Consider the following 20733-nt stretch of genomic DNA (forward strand, 5'->3'; position numbering starts at 1 on the left):
ATGCATATTCTTTTAACAATGATAGTAAAGGAAACTTACTCCTGGGTAACTGTGGGTAGGATTGTAGCCAAGGATAGCTAAAAAATTTTCCTGCTTGGTGATGTCACTTCCGGTCATGACATCACTTCCGGTGGGTCCTGACAGATTCTCATTGTGTCCCAGTGGGTCCCGGTGCTAAATGTGTGAGAACCACTGCTGTAGACAATGAATGAAAATTAACCTTTTGCCATAATTTAACACATTCTTAGGAAATGATTGCAAAGGCTTCAGAAATCTATCCAGAACGTATAGACTCAAATAGAACTGTTAAGAGTCTTGATTCAGAAATAAATCGCTTAAGAGAAAAGATAAACTCAGAACGAGAACGCACTGGAGATAGAGAAGAAATAATAAGGTACATGTGTAATATTTTCTTGGCTCTTCTGTGTGTGCATTTCAGATGTTATATATTTTCACTTATTTCATGAGTGTACCTTACCTTAGACAAGCATTTCTCAAACTGTGGGTCAGAACCGACTTGGTGAGTCCCAACCCAATTTCTGGTGGGTTCTGCAGAGCCTTCAGTGAAAATGCAAATGGTGGAAATTGGATAACTAATAGCTGCTAACTACCCTGCAAAATTGTGAGCTCCTGCACTGTGCAAACTTGTGTAAATATAGGAAGATTTTAGTGTCTCTTTTCCAGTGTGTTTTTTCCAAGTCATCAGTGATGGGTAGTGGGGACAGGTGAAGGCTGGGTCACATAACCGAGCCCTTTAAGCCTTGAGGATATTCATTAGGGCTGCCTCTTTATGAGAAATGCATCATGGGCTTTGTCTTTTTACAAATAAACAAATGAAATATTACTTGTGAACAAATATTTTTTTATAGATCACCTTTTTTAAAGTTTCATTAAGCTAAGTAGGTCCTGATACATTGTCATTTTAAAAAGTGGGTCCCAGTGCTTAAGACTTAAGGGTCCAATCCTATCCAACTCTCCAGCTCTGGTGCAGCTGCAATGAAACCTGAGATAAGGGAACAGACTTCCCATACCTTGAGGAGGCCTCTGTGACTGCCTCCCCACCACAGGATGAAGTGCACGCCCCAAAGGCGCAGCTGCACTGGCACTGGAAAATTGGATAGGATTGGGCCCTAAGTCAGTGATGTCCAAATTCTCTGGGAGTTTGGGAGCTGCTGTAAGTGCTTGTAGAGAAAGGGTGAAGGCAGTGATATGTTTGCTACAATCATGCCACTGCAGGGACGAAGGGCTTTTTAAAACCTAACTGAGGCAGCACTGGCCCCCTGGAGGGTTTGGGCAGCCTGCAGACCCCTCTGCAGGGCTCCTCACGCCTCCAAAATGCTGAAAATAGTAAAAATAACCACCACTTCCATTTTTGTTGTGAAACAGAGAAGTAGCTTTTTTTTCCCTTCTATTTTCATCAGTTTGGAGGCTTGGGTGGCCGTTCAGAGGGGTCCACAGGTTTCCCAGACCCCCCTGGAGGCCAGTGCTGACTCAGATAAGTAAAAAGAAAATCCGTTGCCCTCTGCAGCAGTACAATCACATCACTGCCTTCACCATTGCATCGCCCCTTAAGGGGCAGAGATAGGGCTTCCTCGGCTGGGGTGCCACAATGCCCCAGTTTGGGAACCTCTGGACAAAATAGAGTTGCAAGGCTATTGACTGATTATGCAAAGGAGGGGCTGTGTCTTTCCGAAACTTGAAGAGCTTCATTGCCTATCCATTTGTTTCTGGACACAGTTCAAGGTGCTGGTCCTGACGTGTTTTATTGGCATGCAGGCAACTTCAGGAAGCAAAAGAAAAATATCAGACTGCAGATGGTAAACTCAAGAATTTGAAGAAGTTCATTAAACTGTTGGATGAAGTTATGATACAAAGATACAAAACATACTTACATTTCCGAAGGTGAGTGTGACCCTGTTCTGGTTAGAGAACATGGTCTTCTTGTTGTTTTTTTTCAATAAGCCTCACTTAGACTGTGTTAGGAAAGCGAGCCATTATTCCTAGTCTAAGTATTTGTTTCATATTGACAAAAGCCAATGGGCTAATTCAAATTATGCGTTTCAAGCCATCTCCCTCATGACCTATAAAGGATATGCACGAGTACGTTATTCTCCCCTTTCCTGTTTTAATTGGGAGCGTGTGGGTGTTCAGTCAGTTTTAATTCAAAATAAAACTAACTTAAAGCGGGTAGCTTATCAATGTGGTTGGCACCAGCATAGTTTTCAGTGCCGTCCACTGATCTCTCTTGATGGGCGTATTCTGACTGTTGAAATATTGTGTTATACTTATTTTGAGAGTACATAGAAATTCTGTGGGGAGTGACTTCCTTTACATATTAGAACTGAACAATGAAGTGTATTTCCAGACTGTTTTGAAAAGAGGTCTTTTTCTCTTGTCTCTTGTAATATTTATTTTCAGTACTACTAAAGTACTATTTTGCATGTTCCTTCTGAAGGTTCCTTACTATGCGATGCAAATACTACTTTAACTCCTTGTTAAGTCAACGATCATTTTCTGGGAAAATAGAGTTTGATCATAAGAATGAAAGACTTTCAATTACGGTAAGTCATTGTGCATTTTCTTTGTGTGTAATTTATCATGTTTGCTCGCTTGTTGTTTAAAGTATTTCTCAAGTTATGCCCCCCTTGCTCCGTTTGTACTACAGAGCTGAAGTAGTATAGCTAGAGAAACAGTGTGGGACTCTCCCTTTCACCACATAGATTCTAGTGTCTGTGTGTCATTCCTCAGCACACATAATGGCTACTAGCCTACAGATGAATTCCACCATTCCAGTTTTTTAATTAATCCAAAAGAGCTTTAGGTTGTACGTAATGTATTTGTCTTCCTATTATATATTAATCTGCAGTTGGGTACTTCATGCTTATTTCCAATAAAAAATTAAATAATTATATCTCTTCACTGCAGTGGTGCTCAAACTTTTTAGCACTGGGACCCACTTTTTAGAATGATGAGCACCAGGGACCCACATTTAGAATGTCATCATACCCAGAAGTGACATCATCAAGCAGGAAAATTTTTAATACCCCTCCCCCGTACGACAAAATCAAATCAAGTATATTAAAAACTTATAATAAGCAAGTTTAAAAATGAATTTAAAATAAAGAACCCAAACATACCAAAGGCTGTAATCCTATTCACATTTTTCCAGGTGTAAGCCCCACTGACTATCATTGTCAAAAACATATACATAGTAGCCTGTTACAGGTACAAGCCTGAAACATTTTCCCAAATGCAGTCACATATCATGGTAGCATCCAGTCTAATATAATAAAAATAAAATGTACGTTGAAATGAATGGGGATCCACCTGGAATTGGTTTGTGACCCATCTAGTAGATCCTGACCCACAGTTTGAGAAACACTGCTTTAGTGGATTGGCACTGTGGATGGCTAATTCCTCCAACCACAGTTAAGATCCAGCCTATAAAAGCTGCTACAAGTTTGGTTCTGTGCCTTTGAGGCTTCCCCAGCATGCAGAGATAAAGTCCTAAAACAAGCCCAGCCCTCTACTTGAGGGGATCATCCCTGCGGTTGCACTGCATGTTGGGGGATGATTCCCATCACCCTCTGCAGTTGCTAAGGATGGAAGGGAATCTGGTGTTGCTCATGCATGCCAGCAGTATTCACCATGGCAAGTGGAATTGCACATGCCTCTACCCTACTGTGTGATGGCTGTAATTCAGTTAAATTGAAGTGCTGCTTTTTGAAAAAATTTCAGCTAACTTCCCTGAAATCAACAGGATATGCCAGCTTCTTCTCTACGTTGAAATAATTGTGAAACAAAAATAAGGCAATGATTTTTAAATCCTTTGGAAAGCTGAATATGTTTTCAGTAAGACAGTGATGAATATATATTTTCTTTTCATTCAAATATTTTTTGTTATCTCATGGTGGATGTGAAATGGCGTGTCAACTTCCATATTTATTGGACCATCTTCTAAAAAAATAAATAAAGTGACATTCTTTTGCTTTCAGGTTTATCGTGCAGGTCATGGTTTAGTTGCGTTATCCTTGAATTGCTTGTGATAGATTTGATAGAAATGGAGTGCTGTGACTTTCTTAATGGGGAAAGTTGTCATTGCTGTCATAACCTCCAGGTGTCCTCGCAATCCCAAAAGAGAGAGCTTTAGCCACCCTGAATTAATAGTGGAGAAAAAAGTGTTCCTCATTGGGCTTTAAATGTCGTGCATGCCACTTCCTTTGCAGTTTTGGATTTTACAGCTGTTTGTTGAACCATTAGGACTACCTTTAAAAGAAAGTAATGCTATACTGATGACATGAAGTCTGTACACTTCCTTTTAAACATAAATGTTAACCAATAGCTATGCAATTCAATTATCTGCATTGTTCTCACTCGGTGGAGGAGGGCTTCTTGAAATGGGATTTCCAGAAGCTTTTTTCTGCTTGTGAGAAAGTGCCTGTCTTCACTAGATGTTTTTTTTTATCCCACCTCCACTGACTAGGCAAGTATACTTCTGGCTCTCCAGCCACAAGTTTGTTTTTTGCGGGACTTTGTTTCCCTGTATGTTTTCTCTCCTACTTGCTTAACTGCTAGGCACTCCCAGGGGAGTCCTCAGGGGCCATCCAGTTCAGGGGTGGTGAAGCTTTTTGATAGCTTTTACCCAAATTGGCAATAATCTTCTTTAAAAAATCCTCTCATGTGAGTGCACAGTAATTCTGAGCAACTAATACGTTTGTTTGATGCGTTTTTACCCTGCCTTTCCCCCGATAAGGACCCTGCTTACAACAGTAAAACAGCAATAAAACAATAAGTAAAGCTATGACACTACAAATTTTTATGAAGTAAGAATAAAATGTTTGAAAACATTCTTAAAGAAATCTAATTAGGAAACCAATAAGTCTTTTGAATTGTTTTAAATGGGACAGTTTTGGTTCATATTTACATAAACAAATCAATGAGACTTGCTGCTACGCCAATGATGGCATATATTTTCTATCAGGCTTGTGGAAAGTTTTCTGTAGCACCCGTATCTTAAGATGTATACAGTGTACTGGGGTGTTCAAACTGTGGCTCGCGAGCCACAGGCAGCTCTTCGACATATAATCTGCTGCTTGTGGAGATATATTGACTGAACTCCTTTTTGCATCCCAATTAATATAACTGGTAAATAAGAAATGGTCAAGCTTTATAATTATTTACTGGGTATAAACTGAGAGTCCACTGGATTAAAACAGAAGTTTAATATTGTTTATATACAATTCCCTATCTAAGGAAGTTGTAGGCATGTTGTAATCCCACAGTTAGGCACCAGTTGCCATCCTAGTCTTAAGATCATTCTTCCACCATATTGGGGATGACTTGGTCACAGTTCCAGACGAGAATCTAAATAAAACTCTTGTATTTGAGGCACAAGGCTTGCGCCTCAGGTAATGTCATCTTTGCCCTGGCTTTGGTCCTATATGCCAAGTTCCTTTTGGCAGAAATATCTCCAGGATTAAAACATACAGGTCCAGCCTATTTATATACAGATTTTTTATACACAGATTTGACTCAACACGAATGGCCCCTGCAAATGAAAGAGAATGTGCTGATCCCTGGAGAAGGGGGAAAATGCATCCCTTCAAAATCAGTTTAAAAACTGAACAATCTTTTAACAACTGCCTCCTTAATGAGAGAGAGAGAGAGGGCAGCAGGCTAACAATCCATCAATCCTTCTCTCTCCTTTGGACCTCTCCCTTCCCCCAGCATGTGATAGAAAAGTGATCATAGTGCATTGGTGAAGGGAGGGGCTGAGTGAAGTGCTCTTCTTAATGACTCCTGTCTTAGAGTCAAAAGGTCAGCAAGGCTGTTTTTCTATCACTGGAGCAAAGAAACTTTGTTTTTTAAATTGATTTGCTATAGTGCGTTTTTTTTTAATCCACCTGAGTGCTTGGAAGGAAACCCAAGCAAATAATTAGTCTCAACCTGTATAAGGAAGGGTATTAGTAGCCAAAGCGGCAGCTTCATAGCAGATTCTAGCTTTAGCCTGCATTCAGTTGTCTGCTGAGATTGTATCTAATAAACCCAACATGGCCACTGCTGCCTGCCCTGAGACAGCTTACAAGTTTTCCAAAGCCTGGCCTTATTAAGATAAAAGATACACCAGAAATTGTCCTCCCTATCTCCAAAAATGAATGCAAAGTTTTCAAGCCAAGCACCTGCCAATGCATTCTTAGGACAGAGAATTCTCCAGCAAGTAATGTAAGGATCAAGGCATCTCAGTACTGTCCTGTATCCCTTAATAACCTTCTGCTGGACAGACCAAATATTGACAGTGGTTAAAGCACAACAAAGAGACTTTTAATGAGGCAGTCAGGACTCCCATAGCCTGCCATGGAGTGTCTGTTTGCACAACAAAGAGGCTCTTAATGGGAAGAAGAGTCAGTCTTATCTCCACTAGCCTGTGCAGGCAGCTAGTGTCTGGCAGGGAATGCCTGTTTACACAACAAAGGCACTAGATTGGGCTGAAAATTTGCTTAATGACCGAATTGCATAACAACAGGGATCAGGGAACTTATCCCTACACACCTGCACTTGCCTGGGATAATGAGGTGGCTGCTCTTTGATTGGCAGTGTCTTTCTCCAGAGAGAGAAGCTTTGGAGTTTACTGTAAAGGCTCTTTCTGCTAATAAGGAGGATATGCCATCCCAGTTAGCTTCTGCTATGTTCTGATAGATTGAACTGGGGTTTCCTATAGTCAGCTGAGCTGGAACCTGAGAATGGCCAGCTGTCTTACCTTCCTTTGCTCTTGATGGGTGGATGGGGTTTTCAATCCAATTCTCTTGAGGTTTATTTTTGAAAAAAATAAAAATCCTAGTTTGTATGTTTTATCAAGCAGTGTTAGTCCATTTTTTCCAGCTTGTACACATTCCCAAAGTGGATGGGATTGGGAGCAGGGGCCTTCTTCCTGAGAAAATGTTTCTCGAGTTCTCACCTAAGAATGGAAAGGTCAGCTATTGTAGGATATTGTTGTTCTCACAAGCTGAAGTAACCTTCACAGTATAAAGTCTAGTGTTTTTGTTTGTTTTTTCCCCTGTAGCAATAATGCACTATAACATTAGGGAATTTTTGTTTATCCTGAAAATGTTGATTTTTAATTTCAATTAACCTTCTCTTTGTTTATGTAACTGAAGGTCCAGCCTGGAGAGGGAAACAAGGCTTCTTTAGATGACATGAAATCTCTATCTGGTGGTGAACGGTCCTTCTCCACAGTTTGCTTCATTCTTTCCCTCTGGTCCATTGCTGAATCACCTTTCAGATGCTTGGATGAATTTGATGTCTTTATGGTATAGCTTGTTGCATTTACTTACTCATCAGATAAACATTTGCAATGGTGGATCTGTGATTCACAACTGATCACTTTTCATTAAAAACTTGGAAGATAATATAATTGTCATTGCTTGTGTTCTGTAGCTTGTCTCATTCCTCAGTGGAGACTTTAACCAGGATTTCTCACATCTGGACCTGAACACTATACTAGAGTGTTCTTTATTTTACTACATATTTCTTATTGAGTTTGTTTGCCACCCTTCTAAGGAACTCAGAACAGTATGGAGTTCCTATGTTGTCTCCTGTTCATCTATTGATAAGGACCAGGTTTGCTTAGCTTTCAGAGAGGTCCATATTGAGTGTCTTCAGCCTACAGTGGCCTAGTTTTGAATGCCCTATCTGCTAACAGTAACTTTGGACCATAAAGCATATAGTAGAAAGCATATGTAGATCCATTTGTGAGTCTGCTTTCTGTTTCCTTCTGTGCTACAATATCTGAAGTATGTCTTTTTATTGACTAATGAAGACTGAATTATCTAGCTGTTTAGTGTATGGGGTTTTCCATGTCTTCAGGACACACTAGTGTTAATGTCAGTGTCTCTGCTTGCTTTCCACATTAATGCCCTGATAGGAAGAACCTTATACATGTAGATGCTCTGGTTGATTAACCCATTTCTGTCCAGCCCACAGGTGTACACATCTGATCCCTGTTGCATATATGCAACGTTGGGCAGAAATGGCTTAATCCTCCTATGTTTCAAATGTATCTCTTAAAGATAATCCATCTGTGACGTTTTCCTACAGTATTTAGAATTTTAGTGAGATTACATGATTCAAATATGGGCTTTATTTAGTACTGCAAATAAATAGTATTGCAAGTTAGTGAGTTATAATATTGTACGAGTGTTGATGACTGTGGTAGCTTATTCTAGAAGAAGCTCCTGTCCTTGGGTACCATGTTTTTGGAGTGAGGATATTTTTTCACATGTGAGTTGGGTGGTTGGTAGAAGTACTATGTGAATGCATTGTGTTAACTGCTTGCCTTAGATGGAGAACAAGTGATCCTGTTTTAATATACCTTAAGTGCAAATGATACTGCACAGGGTATTTCAGAGTTTAGGGTTTTGGTTCTGCCAAGACATCCTTTTGGACTGAGAACTGTAACATAGGGAGCACAGCGTCATCCCAGCACCTACCTATTATTCGGAAGTGGCTGCTATTCAAGATACACAATGCCCTTCTCTGTGGAGCTTTTCTGTCAGTCCTCTATTCTAGTGTCTCTGTTTTAGTGATGCACTTATATTTACAAAAACAGTTCTCCACTGTGGTGGTTCAAACATAATGGACATCCGTCAGTTGCCAGTATCATCTGGCCCTTTTTTAATAGAAGCTTTCAAAACTGGTCAGTACTAGAAAGGTGTCTTTCACATTCCAACGACATCTATACAGTGCTGTACAATTTAAAGGGACAAGTACATGATTAATGAAACTGCTGGTTGAGTTGCCCCAAAGTGAAGATCTATATGGGATAAATGGGAGAGAAATACTACATAAGATTTAAAAAAAAATAGTTCTAGTTCTTTAGGGCAGTTGCTTGGGTGTTCATCTACATCAGCTATTTTCAACCTTTTTCATCTCATGGTATACTGACAAAGTGCTAGAATTGTCAAGGCATGCCATCAGTTTTGGGGCAATTGACAAGGCACACCACACTGCTGGTGGGGGGGGGTGTCACATCCCCCAACGCCCATATTAATAAATGACCCTCCCCCAAACTTCCATGGCACACCTGTGTACCATTTGCAACACATCAGTGTGCCGTGGCACACTGGTTGAAAATAACTGATCTACATCTTGACTGGAGATATCAATACCTTGCACTGCAGCAATAAGCTGGAAAGCCATGATCTTGCTTTCATTCATCAAAAAGTGAAAACCGCCCTCTACCACCTGTAGAGAGAGAGAAATTTTGAATTACTGCAGATTGCCTTCTAAGAAGGGCTTTTCTTTTAAGAAAAGATTGTTGGAATATAAGTTCAACCAAAGATTATTGGGTGGTGTTGGAATCCATTTTTAAGACAAATAGTAATTTGTTTCATTCTTTGAATCTTCACTTTATAATGTGAAATTGAATATACTTCATTTATTATAAATATTTTGATACACTGCAATTTATGCTTGTCTGTTTTAGGACATGGTTAACAGAAGAATTGCAATGGACATGATGCTTAAAATGGCAGATTCTCAGCGTTACCGGCAGTTTATTTTGCTTACTCCACAGAGCATGAGGTGATCTCTTCTTCTATGTCTTAACTTGCAGCAGTAAAAGGAGGAAGGAAATAAAATGCTCAAGTCTTTATTTATAGAAGGTCTAGCAGAACTGTTTTTAGATGCACTGTCTTGCTATAGTATAGCAATTGTATATGCGTTTGGTATAATATAGTATCACTGTTTGGTATTATCCTGCATTTCTAGATTTTTTGGTTATTTTAAATTTGCCTCTCAGGGACTTGTTAGATGAGCTGGTGATGATGTTAACAGGATTGCTCAGGAGAAATAGGAACTGTGTTAAACTTTCTGCTAAAAGTGACTTCAGTCAAGACTAAGGAGATACCACACAGAGGAAATTTATATGCACCGTAGACACCCGCCTATAAGTCGATCCCACAGATAAGTCGAGGGCAGGTTTTGAGCCAAAATCATGGAATTTTCTATGACCCTCGAATAAGTCGGGGGTTAAACTTAGGGTGGTGTCTGACTATAGTAACCCACCACTAATTGTTACCTAAGAACTGTAGTCTCTAATTTATTAAAAACATAGTAAAAGATCATAAGATACAATTTTATTCTTCTTAAATTCTGGTCTTCATCACCTTTTTGTAAGCACGATCAGAGTAACTGCGCTGTAAACAACATACCAGTAAAACAGTGGTTCCCAACCTGGTATTCATGTACTCCCAGGGGCACTCAACAGGACCTTTAGGGGTACTTGAAAAAGAATGGAATAATGGTAGAAAAAGGCAGGTCATGCTCCAGAATGCCTTGCAAGACAGGAATGCCAAGGACCAGCAGGGCAGGAAGGGAGGTAGCTACCTGGCTGTGAAAGCCCCACCAATAGCTAGTTTTTGGTCATTAATTCATGTATGAACCAGTGATTGAAAACCAGCACAGTAAAAAAGCTGAAACATAATATGGAAAGTGATCAATCACCCAGAATTTCTCAGCACACTTCTGGTGCAAAACAGTGCAAAGGCAGAGTCTCCTCACGCTGAGAGAAGTTGCATCGGGCCAGCATGGACTCCAGCAAGTCTCTGGAGGGCCAGAGGCTCACTGGAGACTGGGGACTCCCCACGGGCCGGATCGAGGGCCACAAGTGGCCCCTGGGCTGGGGTTTGTGCACCCCTGGTCTAGCTTAACTAGGCTATGTTTTTTAGGCTGTCTTGTTTTATAAGCAGTCTTGCCCACAGAATGTAGAAGGCTACCTGGAAAATTGTGTGTTCCATTCATCAAGTTTTGCACATAGAAGTTCTGGTCAGACAGTTCAGGCCTAAAAATATTTCTTGGAAAACTCATGTGCACAGGTTAAAGATTGTAATTCTAGGAGTCCTCTAATTTGATATGAACTGGAGCTTTGGCGTGAACAAAATGTAAAAGTTGTTCATGAAAGAACCACGATTTAAATTGCTTTTTTTGTCTTTTGTTTCCAGTTCCTTGCCCCTGACTCGCTTTATTCGAATCCTTCGAATGCAAGACCCAGAGAGGGGACAGTCCACGCTGAATTTCCATCGTAATGGTGAAGAAAATGAAGATGAAGAATGAGTGCCTTAACCCGATACTATGCATTGACAACAAGCTTGTTTCTATATTGTGTATATGGCTATTACATCACAGTCCTGCTGAAATAATGGGAGTTAAGCCTCTATAATATCCCAGGTTTTATGAACAATATGTACGGCTGTATTGCACTTTTTTTAACTACATCTACCAGTAATGACCTAGAAAACTGCATTTTATGCTTGGAGGCATTAAATGGCATTTTGTGATGGAACTGTAGCAGAAAACATAAGCTCCCTTTCTTGCACTAGTGGCTCTTCTCAACGGATGCTTCCTTTTTTTGTTCTTACAAAGTATTGAGTCGGAATTTTACTTGGGGTGATTTTTTAAAAAGCTTTTAAGATTAGTTTTATTTTCATAAATTGCAAAAATGAGAACCTTGTGGCATTTTGAGATATTTTTATAACAAACAAAAGACAAGACATCCATAATAAAAATAAATATTCTCAATAATAGTTGAGAAACCAAACTATTGTTCATGATGCCTCTAGTACAAAATGATTGCTTTTTTCCACAGCATAACGGCCAAACTAGATTATATTCTTATTGCATGAGTAAGGCCCATGCAATCATTATTTTTAATATAAATAGCAAGCGCTGCTGAGGGGAGGGCGCAGTCTCGATTTGGGACTGAGGGCGGTGAGGACTTCAACTCTCCGCCTCCACAGTGGGCAACGGTATGGTGTATGGAGGAGTTAATACAGTCATCTATTCTTTACTTAGTTTAAGCATGCATTGAATTCTATACTTCCATGACCAAATTTGGAATACAGGGTGTCTCCCGGGGGGGGGGGGGACGGGACATTTCAACCCATTTCTGCCCAGCCCACAGGTGTTCACATTTGATCCCTGTTGCATATATGCAATGTTGAGCAGAAATGGCTGAATGATCTTCATTCATTCTTCATTGTAGAAAACCTGCAACATTCAAACATCCGAGGTCTGTCATGTGGCACACTCATGGGGCACCGTGGGATGTCCCTGGTGTCCCCTCCTACTTGTTCTCCATCTTGGCTCCCACTAAATCTCATGAGAGTTGGGTGTTGTCATATTGGATCTTGTGAGATCCAAGATGGCAGCATCTGGTTTTGCCAGGACAAAGAGGCTGTGGGGGTATCACGATCCAGGTAAGTTTGGAAACTGATGATCTAAGAGAAGCAGATGAAGAGATGTGTGGAACCATCCCAGCACATACACTGGTGGATGTCTGCAGGTTCCTTGGTCAACAACATCAGCAGTGTATAGATGCCAATGAGGAACATTTTGAGCGCTTGGTCTAATTTCATTAATTAGTTAATTGGATCAGGGAATTGCTTCTGTGTACACCATGTGTAGTATATACATGAATTATAGCATAATAAATTTGATACTATAAAGTTTGGGGGCTGGGGACAAGAATAGGCCCTCAGTTTGGCTGTACTTGTTGTAAGAGTCTTGTTATAAACAGCCACTGGGTAGATGGGACTCGATAACCTGGGAAGACAGCTCATCTGAGAGAAGGAAAACTCTGATCCCAAAACTCCACTGCCTTGTGGCTACATCCAGTTATTTTTTTTTATTTAGTTTGTCAAACATGACACATTTACATTGAAAAAAGAACAATAAACAACTATAATAAACATTAAATACATAAACAAAAAAAAGATAAGAAAGGGAAAAAAAGAAAAAACAACTATATACTCTAGTGGTGTAGCAAGAGCAAAGCCAAAAATTATACGCGTAACTACTTATATTTTATATATAAAGTCTAAACATTAACAAATGTTAGTCTATATTATCTAATCCTTTAAAACTAATCTTCAAATCCATTATACATTAAATTATTATTTTCTCTCTATTTCAAAAAGTCAATAATTGGTTTCCAATTTTTCAAGAAGTTTTTTGTTGAGTTCTCTTTAAGTAAAGTTGTGAGTTTGTCCATCTCAGCAAAGTTCATAAGTTTTGTCCACCATTCTTCTATCAAGGGTATGTTTATAGTCTTCCAATATTGAGCATAGAATATTCTGGCAGCACTTATCATGTACAAAAAAAAACTTCACTTTTTCTTTCCACATATTCATCTGTCATACCTAATAAAAATACTTCTGGCTTCAACTGTACATTTGTTTTTAAGATCAACTGTATCTGCATGAATTTGTAACCAATATTTTTTTACTTTTGAACACATCCACCACATGTGGTAAGAGGTTCCCTCTTGTTTCTTACATTTCCAACAACTATTGGACATGCTTCACTCCACTGCCTTGTGGCTACATCCATTCATGGAAAAGGCTTCAGGAGTCAATCTCGAGGCAAAATCCGGAGCCGGAGTCCCTGAGGCAGTTCATGGCTGAATGCAGTCACGCTCTGGCAACTCCTGCGACGCCGCTGGAACCAACCATATTGGCTTCTGCCTTTCCATTGGACCATTCCAGCGATGAGAGGGGGGATTTGCTGCATGGGAAACAGTCTATCCTCCATATCTACCCAGGCTTTGCGCACTGGAGAGGACACTGTTCCAGAACCACCAATCAGAGCGCGATACCATAGTCTTCCGAGACTGAAGGATGCCAACAGAAACTACATTTTTTTTTAGATGCCCTGTAGAAGTCATAGGCTGGGCCTGACCGGGATTTTATCCCTATATTGAAGCAGCAGCCTGTGTATTGGTTTGCTGTTGAATGACTAGTTGTGGCAGCAATATTGAGGAAACTTCAAGCTAGAGTCTGCCTCCTTATTACCACTTTGAAAGATTTGTTTACCTTTTCCCACATTAATTCAAAGTTGATAAGCAGATATGATGTGGCTTGCTGAAGAGAAAGTCATGAATGAGTACATTTAATATGTTGGTGCAATTGGTGAATACAGCTAACTTCACTCTGAGCTCTAAAGTGTGTGCATGTACTTTTGCCGTAGAACCACATGCTCCTTTCCACAAATTTGCAAAATCAGTATCAATAAGATTTTCCTAAAGTACAATTTTAGTGCAACATGGGTTTTTTGTACTATTTCTAGTTACAGCTCAAAATCTCACTTTAAGCTTATTATGCTGTAATAAAGGAAACTTAAAATCATTCTAAAGGAGCAGAAGTATGTTGCTGTGGCAAACTTAGGCCAGCGTGAAACATGTTGAACCCTGCTGCATCAGACCAAAGGATCAGGCTATTTTTTTTTAATTCATTATCTTGGTTTGGAGATATTCTTTAGGAGCTCCAATTTGTTTTTGTTTTAATCATCCTGAATAGTTTCATGGTGTCTGCAAACTTGGCCATCCTAATTTCAGATTACACCATAAACAAAATTTGACCAATTTTGTGTTTATCTGAATATTTTGATAATTTTGGTACCAGGATTTTGAATATGCCACTATTTTTGGCATAGCATCAATAGTTCAGCCACAATTTACACTATGCTGATGTAGGTACGATTTGTATTACAATCCATTAGGCAATAAGAGAATAAAAAAAAGTTTTGATGACCCAAAAAACAAGATTACCACTGGAATCAGGTACTCTGAACTGTATAAGAAACATTAAAAATTCAACAAACAATTTTTGTGTTATTCAGTGTTCTGTATGAACAAGTCTAAGCATACCAATCCTTGAGGAACCTTATCCTTCTCTCCACTGAATGTTGCCCATTTATTCCTACTCTCTGCTTTCGGTTCTTTAACTAGTTACCAATCTATGAAAAGATTAGTCCTCTTTTTGCATGATTGCTAATGTTACTCAAGAGCAGGGGTGCTCAATAGGTGGATTGCGATCTACTGGTAGATCACGGAGTGCCGACCCCCCCCTTCAGGTGCCTCTGGGAGGAAACGCCGGGAGTAAGGCCCATTGTACTCAGTGGGGCTTACTCCCAGGTAAGTGTGGCTAGGATTGCAGCCTCACAGCCTAATCCTAGACGTGTCTACTCAGGAGTAAGTCCTGTTATACTCAGTGGGGCTCAAGGTACACCAACATACATTGTACACATAAATGTTATATGTTATGATGGCGCAAACATTGTAAAAAAAACTGGTAGATCTCCGGGCCTTGCTGGGTTTCAAAGTAGCTCTCGAGCCAAAAAAAGTGTGAGCACCCCTGCTCAAGAGCCTTCAGTGATGGATTTTGTCAAAAGTTATTTGGAAGTCCAGGTATACAATCTCAACTGGATCACCTTTAGCCACATGCCTCTCAAAGCTTACTCTAGCAGGCTAGTGAAGCAGAACATACCATTGCAGAAATTGCTGACTCTCCTTCAGCCAGGCTCATTCTAGATACTTAATTTTATAATGATGCTTTCCATGAGTTTACCTAGAACAAACGTTAAGTTGACCTGCCTATAATTTCTTGGATCCCCCTGCCACCTCCAATCCTATTTTCAATATTGGTGTTACATTGGTTACCTTCTAGACTTCTGCCATAGAGGCTAATCTAAATGTGTACAGATGAGTGACTAGCCTTATAAAACAGCAACTGCTTTGAGCCTGCTAAAAGTTGTGCTCGGTTGCTGTTGCTGTGAAGGTATCCAGGTACCATTTTAAAGATTTGCATTTGCTGCTACTAAGAACAGAGAGTAACTGGCCCACCTCACCCCAGCAGTGTCTGTTCTAGTGGCTGTCTGCTGGTATTCATTTGCATCTTTTTAGATTGTGAGCCCTTTTGGGACAGGGAGCCATTTAGTTATTTGATTTTTCTCTGTAAACCGCTTTGTGAACTTTTAGTTGAAAAGCGGTATATAAATACTGTTAATAATAAATAATAATAATAATTATTATTATTATAATTATATTATATTATATTATAATATAATTATATTATATTATAATTATAATAATTATAATAATAATAATAATAATAATAACAACATAATAAGAGCCCTGCTGGATCAGGCCAAGGCCCATCTAGTCCAGCTTCCTGTATCTCACAGTGGCCCACCAAATGCCTCAGGGAGCACAAGACAACAGACACAACCTGCGTCCCAGTGCCCTCCCCTTCATCTGGCAATCAGAGGCAGCCTGCCTCAAAACCAAGAGCTTCCACATACCTGCTATGACTTGTAACCGATAATAAACTTTTCCTCCAGAAATTTGTCCAATCCCCTCTTAAAGGCATCCAGGCAAGAGACCATCACTACTTGCTGTGGCAGGGAGTTCCAGTCTAATTACACACTGGGTAAAGAAATATTTTCTTCTGACTGTCCTAACTCCTGCACATGCCCAATCTCGTCTGATCTCGGAAGCTAAGCAGGGTCAGGCCTGGTTAGTACTTGGATGGGAGACCGCCTGGGAATACCGGGTGCTGTAGGCTTATACCATAGTATTTCCAGACTGAAGGTTGCCAACCAACCTAACTCCCAACACTCAACTTTAGTGGATGTCCCCTGGTTCTGGTGTTATGCGAGAGGGAAAAGAACCTCTCTCTATCCACTTTGTCCATCCCCTGCATAATTTTGTATGTCTTAATCATGTCCCCCCTCAGGCGCCTCTTTTCTAGACTGAAGAGGCCCAAACGCCGTAGCCTTTCCTCATAGGGAAGGTACCCCAGCCCAGTAATCATCTTAGTCGCTCTCTTTTGCACCTTTTCCATTTCCACTATATCCTTTTTGAGATGTGGCGACCAGAACTGGACACAATACTTCAAGTGTGGCCTTACCATCGATTTGTACTACGGCATTACAATATTATCTGTCTTATCCTCAATGCCTTTCCTAATGATCCCAAGCATGGAATTAGCCCTCTTCACTGCCGCCGCACATTGGGTCAACACTTTTGTTGAGCTGTCCACAAGGACCCCAAGATCTCTCTCCTGATCTATCACAGACAGCTCAGAACCCATCAGCCTATATGTAAAGTTTTGATTCTTTGCCCCAATGTGCACGACTTTACACTTACTTACATTGAAACGCATCTGCCATTTTGCTGCCCATTCTGCCAGTTTGGAGAGATCCTTCTGGAGCAACTGTTACCCTGCACATGCCCGATCTCATCTGATCTCGGAAGCTAAGCAGGGCCAGGCCTGGTTAGTACTTGGATGGGAGACCGCCGGGGAATAACGGGTGCTGTAGGCTTATACCATAGTCTTTCGAGACTGAAGGTTGCAAACCATCTGGAACTCTTCGCAATCTCTTCTGGTCTTCACCACTCAGAAAAGTTTGGTGTCATCTGCAAACTTGGCCAGTTCACTGCTTAGCCCTGCCTCCAGGTCATTTATGAAAGTTTGAAAAGTACAGGTCCCAGGACTGCTCCTTGGGGCACACCGCTTTTCACCTCTCTCCATTGTGAAAATTGCCCGTTGACACCCACTCTCTGCTATCTGGACCTCAACCAGTTCCTAATCCAGGAGAGGACCCGCCCTCTAATTCCCTGACTGTGGAGTTTTAACAGCAGCCTTTGGTGAGGGACCGTATCGATCGCCTTCTGAAAGTCCAGATATATAATGTCCATGGGTTCTCCCGCATCCACATGCTTGTTGACCTTTTCAAAGAATTCTAAAAGGTTCTTGAAGCAAGATTTACCCTTACAGAAGCCATGCTGATTCTCCCTCAGCAAGGCTTGTTTGTCCACGCATTCACTTCCTTCAAATCCTGCTTGATGCACTAGAATGCCATGGCAAATTTAATTCAGAGCTATCTATTTCATTGGGAATAATTCTAAGGTACTTGTTGGTAAAGCATCTTACGGCATTTTCTCTCCTGCTTTCTTCAGGATCTTTTGAGAGGAAATTGAGTAGGAATAATTTTAGAAATATGCTCACCTTCCCAAAGAAATATTGTTAGTTAACTTTATTTTTTTCAAATGGCGAGGAGGATGCCAAGGGTATGGTTGCTCATTACCCATCTGTACCTTTAAATCTGGAGGTAATCAGGACACAGTTGCAGCCTTCCCCACCAATTGTCCCCTGTTAGTTTTGCCTGCCCTTTTCTCTCTCGGTTGTGCAACGATCTTGGAATTCTCTTCTTTACAGTAGGCACTGATGTTGCTAGGGGGGTGCAGGCCACACTGGGTGATGTGCATGGTGGGGGTGACATCACTATTGGCCAAAATTTTTTAAATCTTGGTGTTTTCAAATGCCATCATGGGATATATCATTCAATGCGTAATTTCATTTATAATGCAATGGAACAAACCACATTGGAATATTCCTAGTCTATCAAAATTTATAGCCAAGAAACCACCAGGGGTGGGGCAATGGTGCATCAACATGCCCACCAGCCAGGGTGTTGCCCTGGCTACTGCATGGGAAGAGGTCCCTCATGGGGGTGATGCACTGGCCTTCTGAACCAAGTGAAACAAACCCTAGTGACACCGCTGACAGTAGGTTGGATGACTATGTTGTTGGGGGAGGAATGCCAGGCTTCATGTCTCTTTTCTCCAACAGCAGATTTAAAAGGTAAGAGCATCTTTGGGCAGCAGCTTGGTAACCCTACTTTGTATGAAATTGGTCTACCCCTATCCATAGGCAAGGGTTATTCCTTTACAAATGCTGGGTATCTTTCATTCTTGATCTTCAATCAATCTTAATTTATTCAAATGGAATCTATTCATTTTGAAACTGGCTGGTTGCTCTTCTGTGGAATGATGCTACTTAGGCCTTCAATGTTCCTTTTGTCCTTATTGCTTTTCAATAACATGTTTTTCTGCATAACATGTGGTAGTTCTCCCCGCAGAAGGCTCATTTAGATCTCATTGGAAGATTTTCAATTCAAATCGGCTCTTCTCATATTAGTAGCGATTTGCCTTGCTGCTTGATTCATCCATGCCAAGGGCTAACAAACATATGTACATATGCTCCTCGCAAAAGGCAAAATTTTTGGCTTGTGTTAACAGAAGCATTTATTTGGCCTTTGTTGGGTTTCACCAATTTTTTCAGAGAATTTTCAGTGTGTCTTAAGTGTACCAGTTTGAAGCAAAGTACTGAGTGTTGCAATTCTTTGATGTATGGATTTTGGCAGGGTGAGAGAGCATAGAATTCATTCGACTCATCTTCAGCAGTGATTTTGGGATGTGTTCCTCTGTAGGTATACTGATAGATACTCTTCATGTAGAAGTTAACACAGCCCCGTTCGCTTTTCTGAACTCCTCTTTGGCTTTACCATAATTAATTGTACTTTGCTAAAATGTTTGAGACATCAGGGCTTGGCTCAAGAATGGTTTGCTTTCTTCCTGATAGGCTGGACCATGTGGTCAATAACTCCTCCATCTTGGGTGTTGTTGTATTGAACATGGTCAAATTCTCTTGCCGGTTTCATTTAATGTCTATATCAAGCCACTAGGAGAGATTATCAGAAGAATTTAAGTCTGGTTTCATCCATGCACAGTATCAAAGTGGTGCTGTTGTTTTTAATTACATCCTCTCCAATATTGGTGTTTCTAGATTGGTATCTCAGTGCTGTACTAGAATGGATGATGACAAACTAACTGAATCCAAAAAAGAACATGCCGTGATGGTGGAGGATCAGCCTGAGCTAGGGTCAGTGGGTATACTATTTGCTAATTGGGTGTTTTTTGCTCTGAAGGATCAGAGGTTCATAGTCTTTTGTGTTGCTGTAGCATCTTTGAATACAGACAGTATCTGCTGTGACCAAGACAGAGTATGTTTTCATGTTGGATCCAGCTGGTATGTCACAGTCTTCTCTGTGTATTCTCTGCTGTTGGGCTGCTGTTCTCAGGAAACTGTAGCTGGCAGTGGTACAGATCAAAGGAAGCAAATTACAAGGGAGTCTCATCAGTTGCACAAGCTACCTGGTTTCTCCCCCTCCCCCCAAATCATCAACTCTCATTACTATGTGTTTCTTGTATACAGTAAACTCAACTCAGTATATCTTCTGAATCTCCAGATTCAGAAGGTGAAGCCTGTCTGGTTACTCCATGCACAGTCAGCTAAGATATTTTTTTGTTAAGGCCCCAGGTGGGTCTTTCTCTGTTGTGCACCCATCCAATTTGGAACTACCTCCTGAGAAGAGGGGAGTATCTTATTTTAATATGCAGGTAGGCAAGCACATATTAATTTCTTTGCAACCATTACAATGTTCTCAACTTTGGAATGCAACCATAAAGTCTAATCAACCAGATCTCATGGTAACTGAAATTATGGTAGAGGATAGGTTGATCACTGAGTATTACCTAAAATAGTGCCAGTTAAACCAATGTGTGAAGGCAGTACAGGTGTGCGCCACTTAACGATGGGGATACATTCTGCAATCCCTGTTGTTATGCAATTAGGTCATTAAGTGAGCATTCAGTCCAATCTGCTGCCTTTGTTGTGTAAACAGACACTCCCTGCCAGACACTAGCTGGCTGCACAGGCTACTGGAGATAGATTGTCTCTTCTTTGCATTAAGAGCCTCTCTGTTGTGTAAACAGACACTTCTGCTGCAGGCTATGGGAGATGTGATTGCCTTCTTAAGAGCATCTTTATTGTGCTTTGACCACCATCATATATGTGGTCCATCGTTAAGCGAATGGTTGTTAAGCAGCTCACGCCTGTATATCCCTAGAGTTCAGGTTGCATTCAAAAAATATGTAATGACCATCACAACACAGTCCTGGAAAGTGCTGGAATCCCTAGCATGTACGCACTACTGAAACAGAGACGCCTGCGTTGGCTCGGTCATGTCGTGAGAATGGATGATGGCCGGATTCCAAAG

General features: G+C 40.7%; 1 protein-coding gene and 2 pseudogenes across 2 annotated transcripts in view; all 3 read left to right on the forward strand.

The window, feature by feature from the left end:
- Positions 1 to 11911, forward strand: part of SMC6 (structural maintenance of chromosomes 6) — a 44290-nt gene extending 32379 nt beyond the window's left edge. For both annotated transcript variants that reach the window (XM_066611856.1, XM_066611864.1), the window contains 6 exons: positions 249 to 394; positions 1777 to 1902; positions 2456 to 2561; positions 7155 to 7307; positions 9482 to 9579; positions 10998 to 11911. In XM_066611856.1, the coding sequence (XP_066467953.1) occupies positions 249 to 394; positions 1777 to 1902; positions 2456 to 2561; positions 7155 to 7307; positions 9482 to 9579; positions 10998 to 11109 (741 nt within the window). In that variant the 3' untranslated portion in view covers positions 11110 to 11911. The remainder of the gene's footprint in view (positions 1 to 248; positions 395 to 1776; positions 1903 to 2455; positions 2562 to 7154; positions 7308 to 9481; positions 9580 to 10997) is intronic.
- A 4365-nt stretch (positions 11912 to 16276) lies between these two features.
- On the forward strand, positions 16277 to 16394 carry LOC136637921 (5S ribosomal RNA; annotated as a pseudogene).
- A 640-nt stretch (positions 16395 to 17034) lies between these two features.
- Positions 17035 to 17154, forward strand: LOC136638255 (5S ribosomal RNA; annotated as a pseudogene).
- The last annotated feature ends 3579 nt before the right edge of the window (positions 17155 to 20733 follow it).

Source organism: Tiliqua scincoides, chromosome 1 (genome assembly GCF_035046505.1).
Source record: "Tiliqua scincoides isolate rTilSci1 chromosome 1, rTilSci1.hap2, whole genome shotgun sequence".
Classification (NCBI taxonomy): Eukaryota; Metazoa; Chordata; class Lepidosauria; order Squamata; family Scincidae; genus Tiliqua; species Tiliqua scincoides.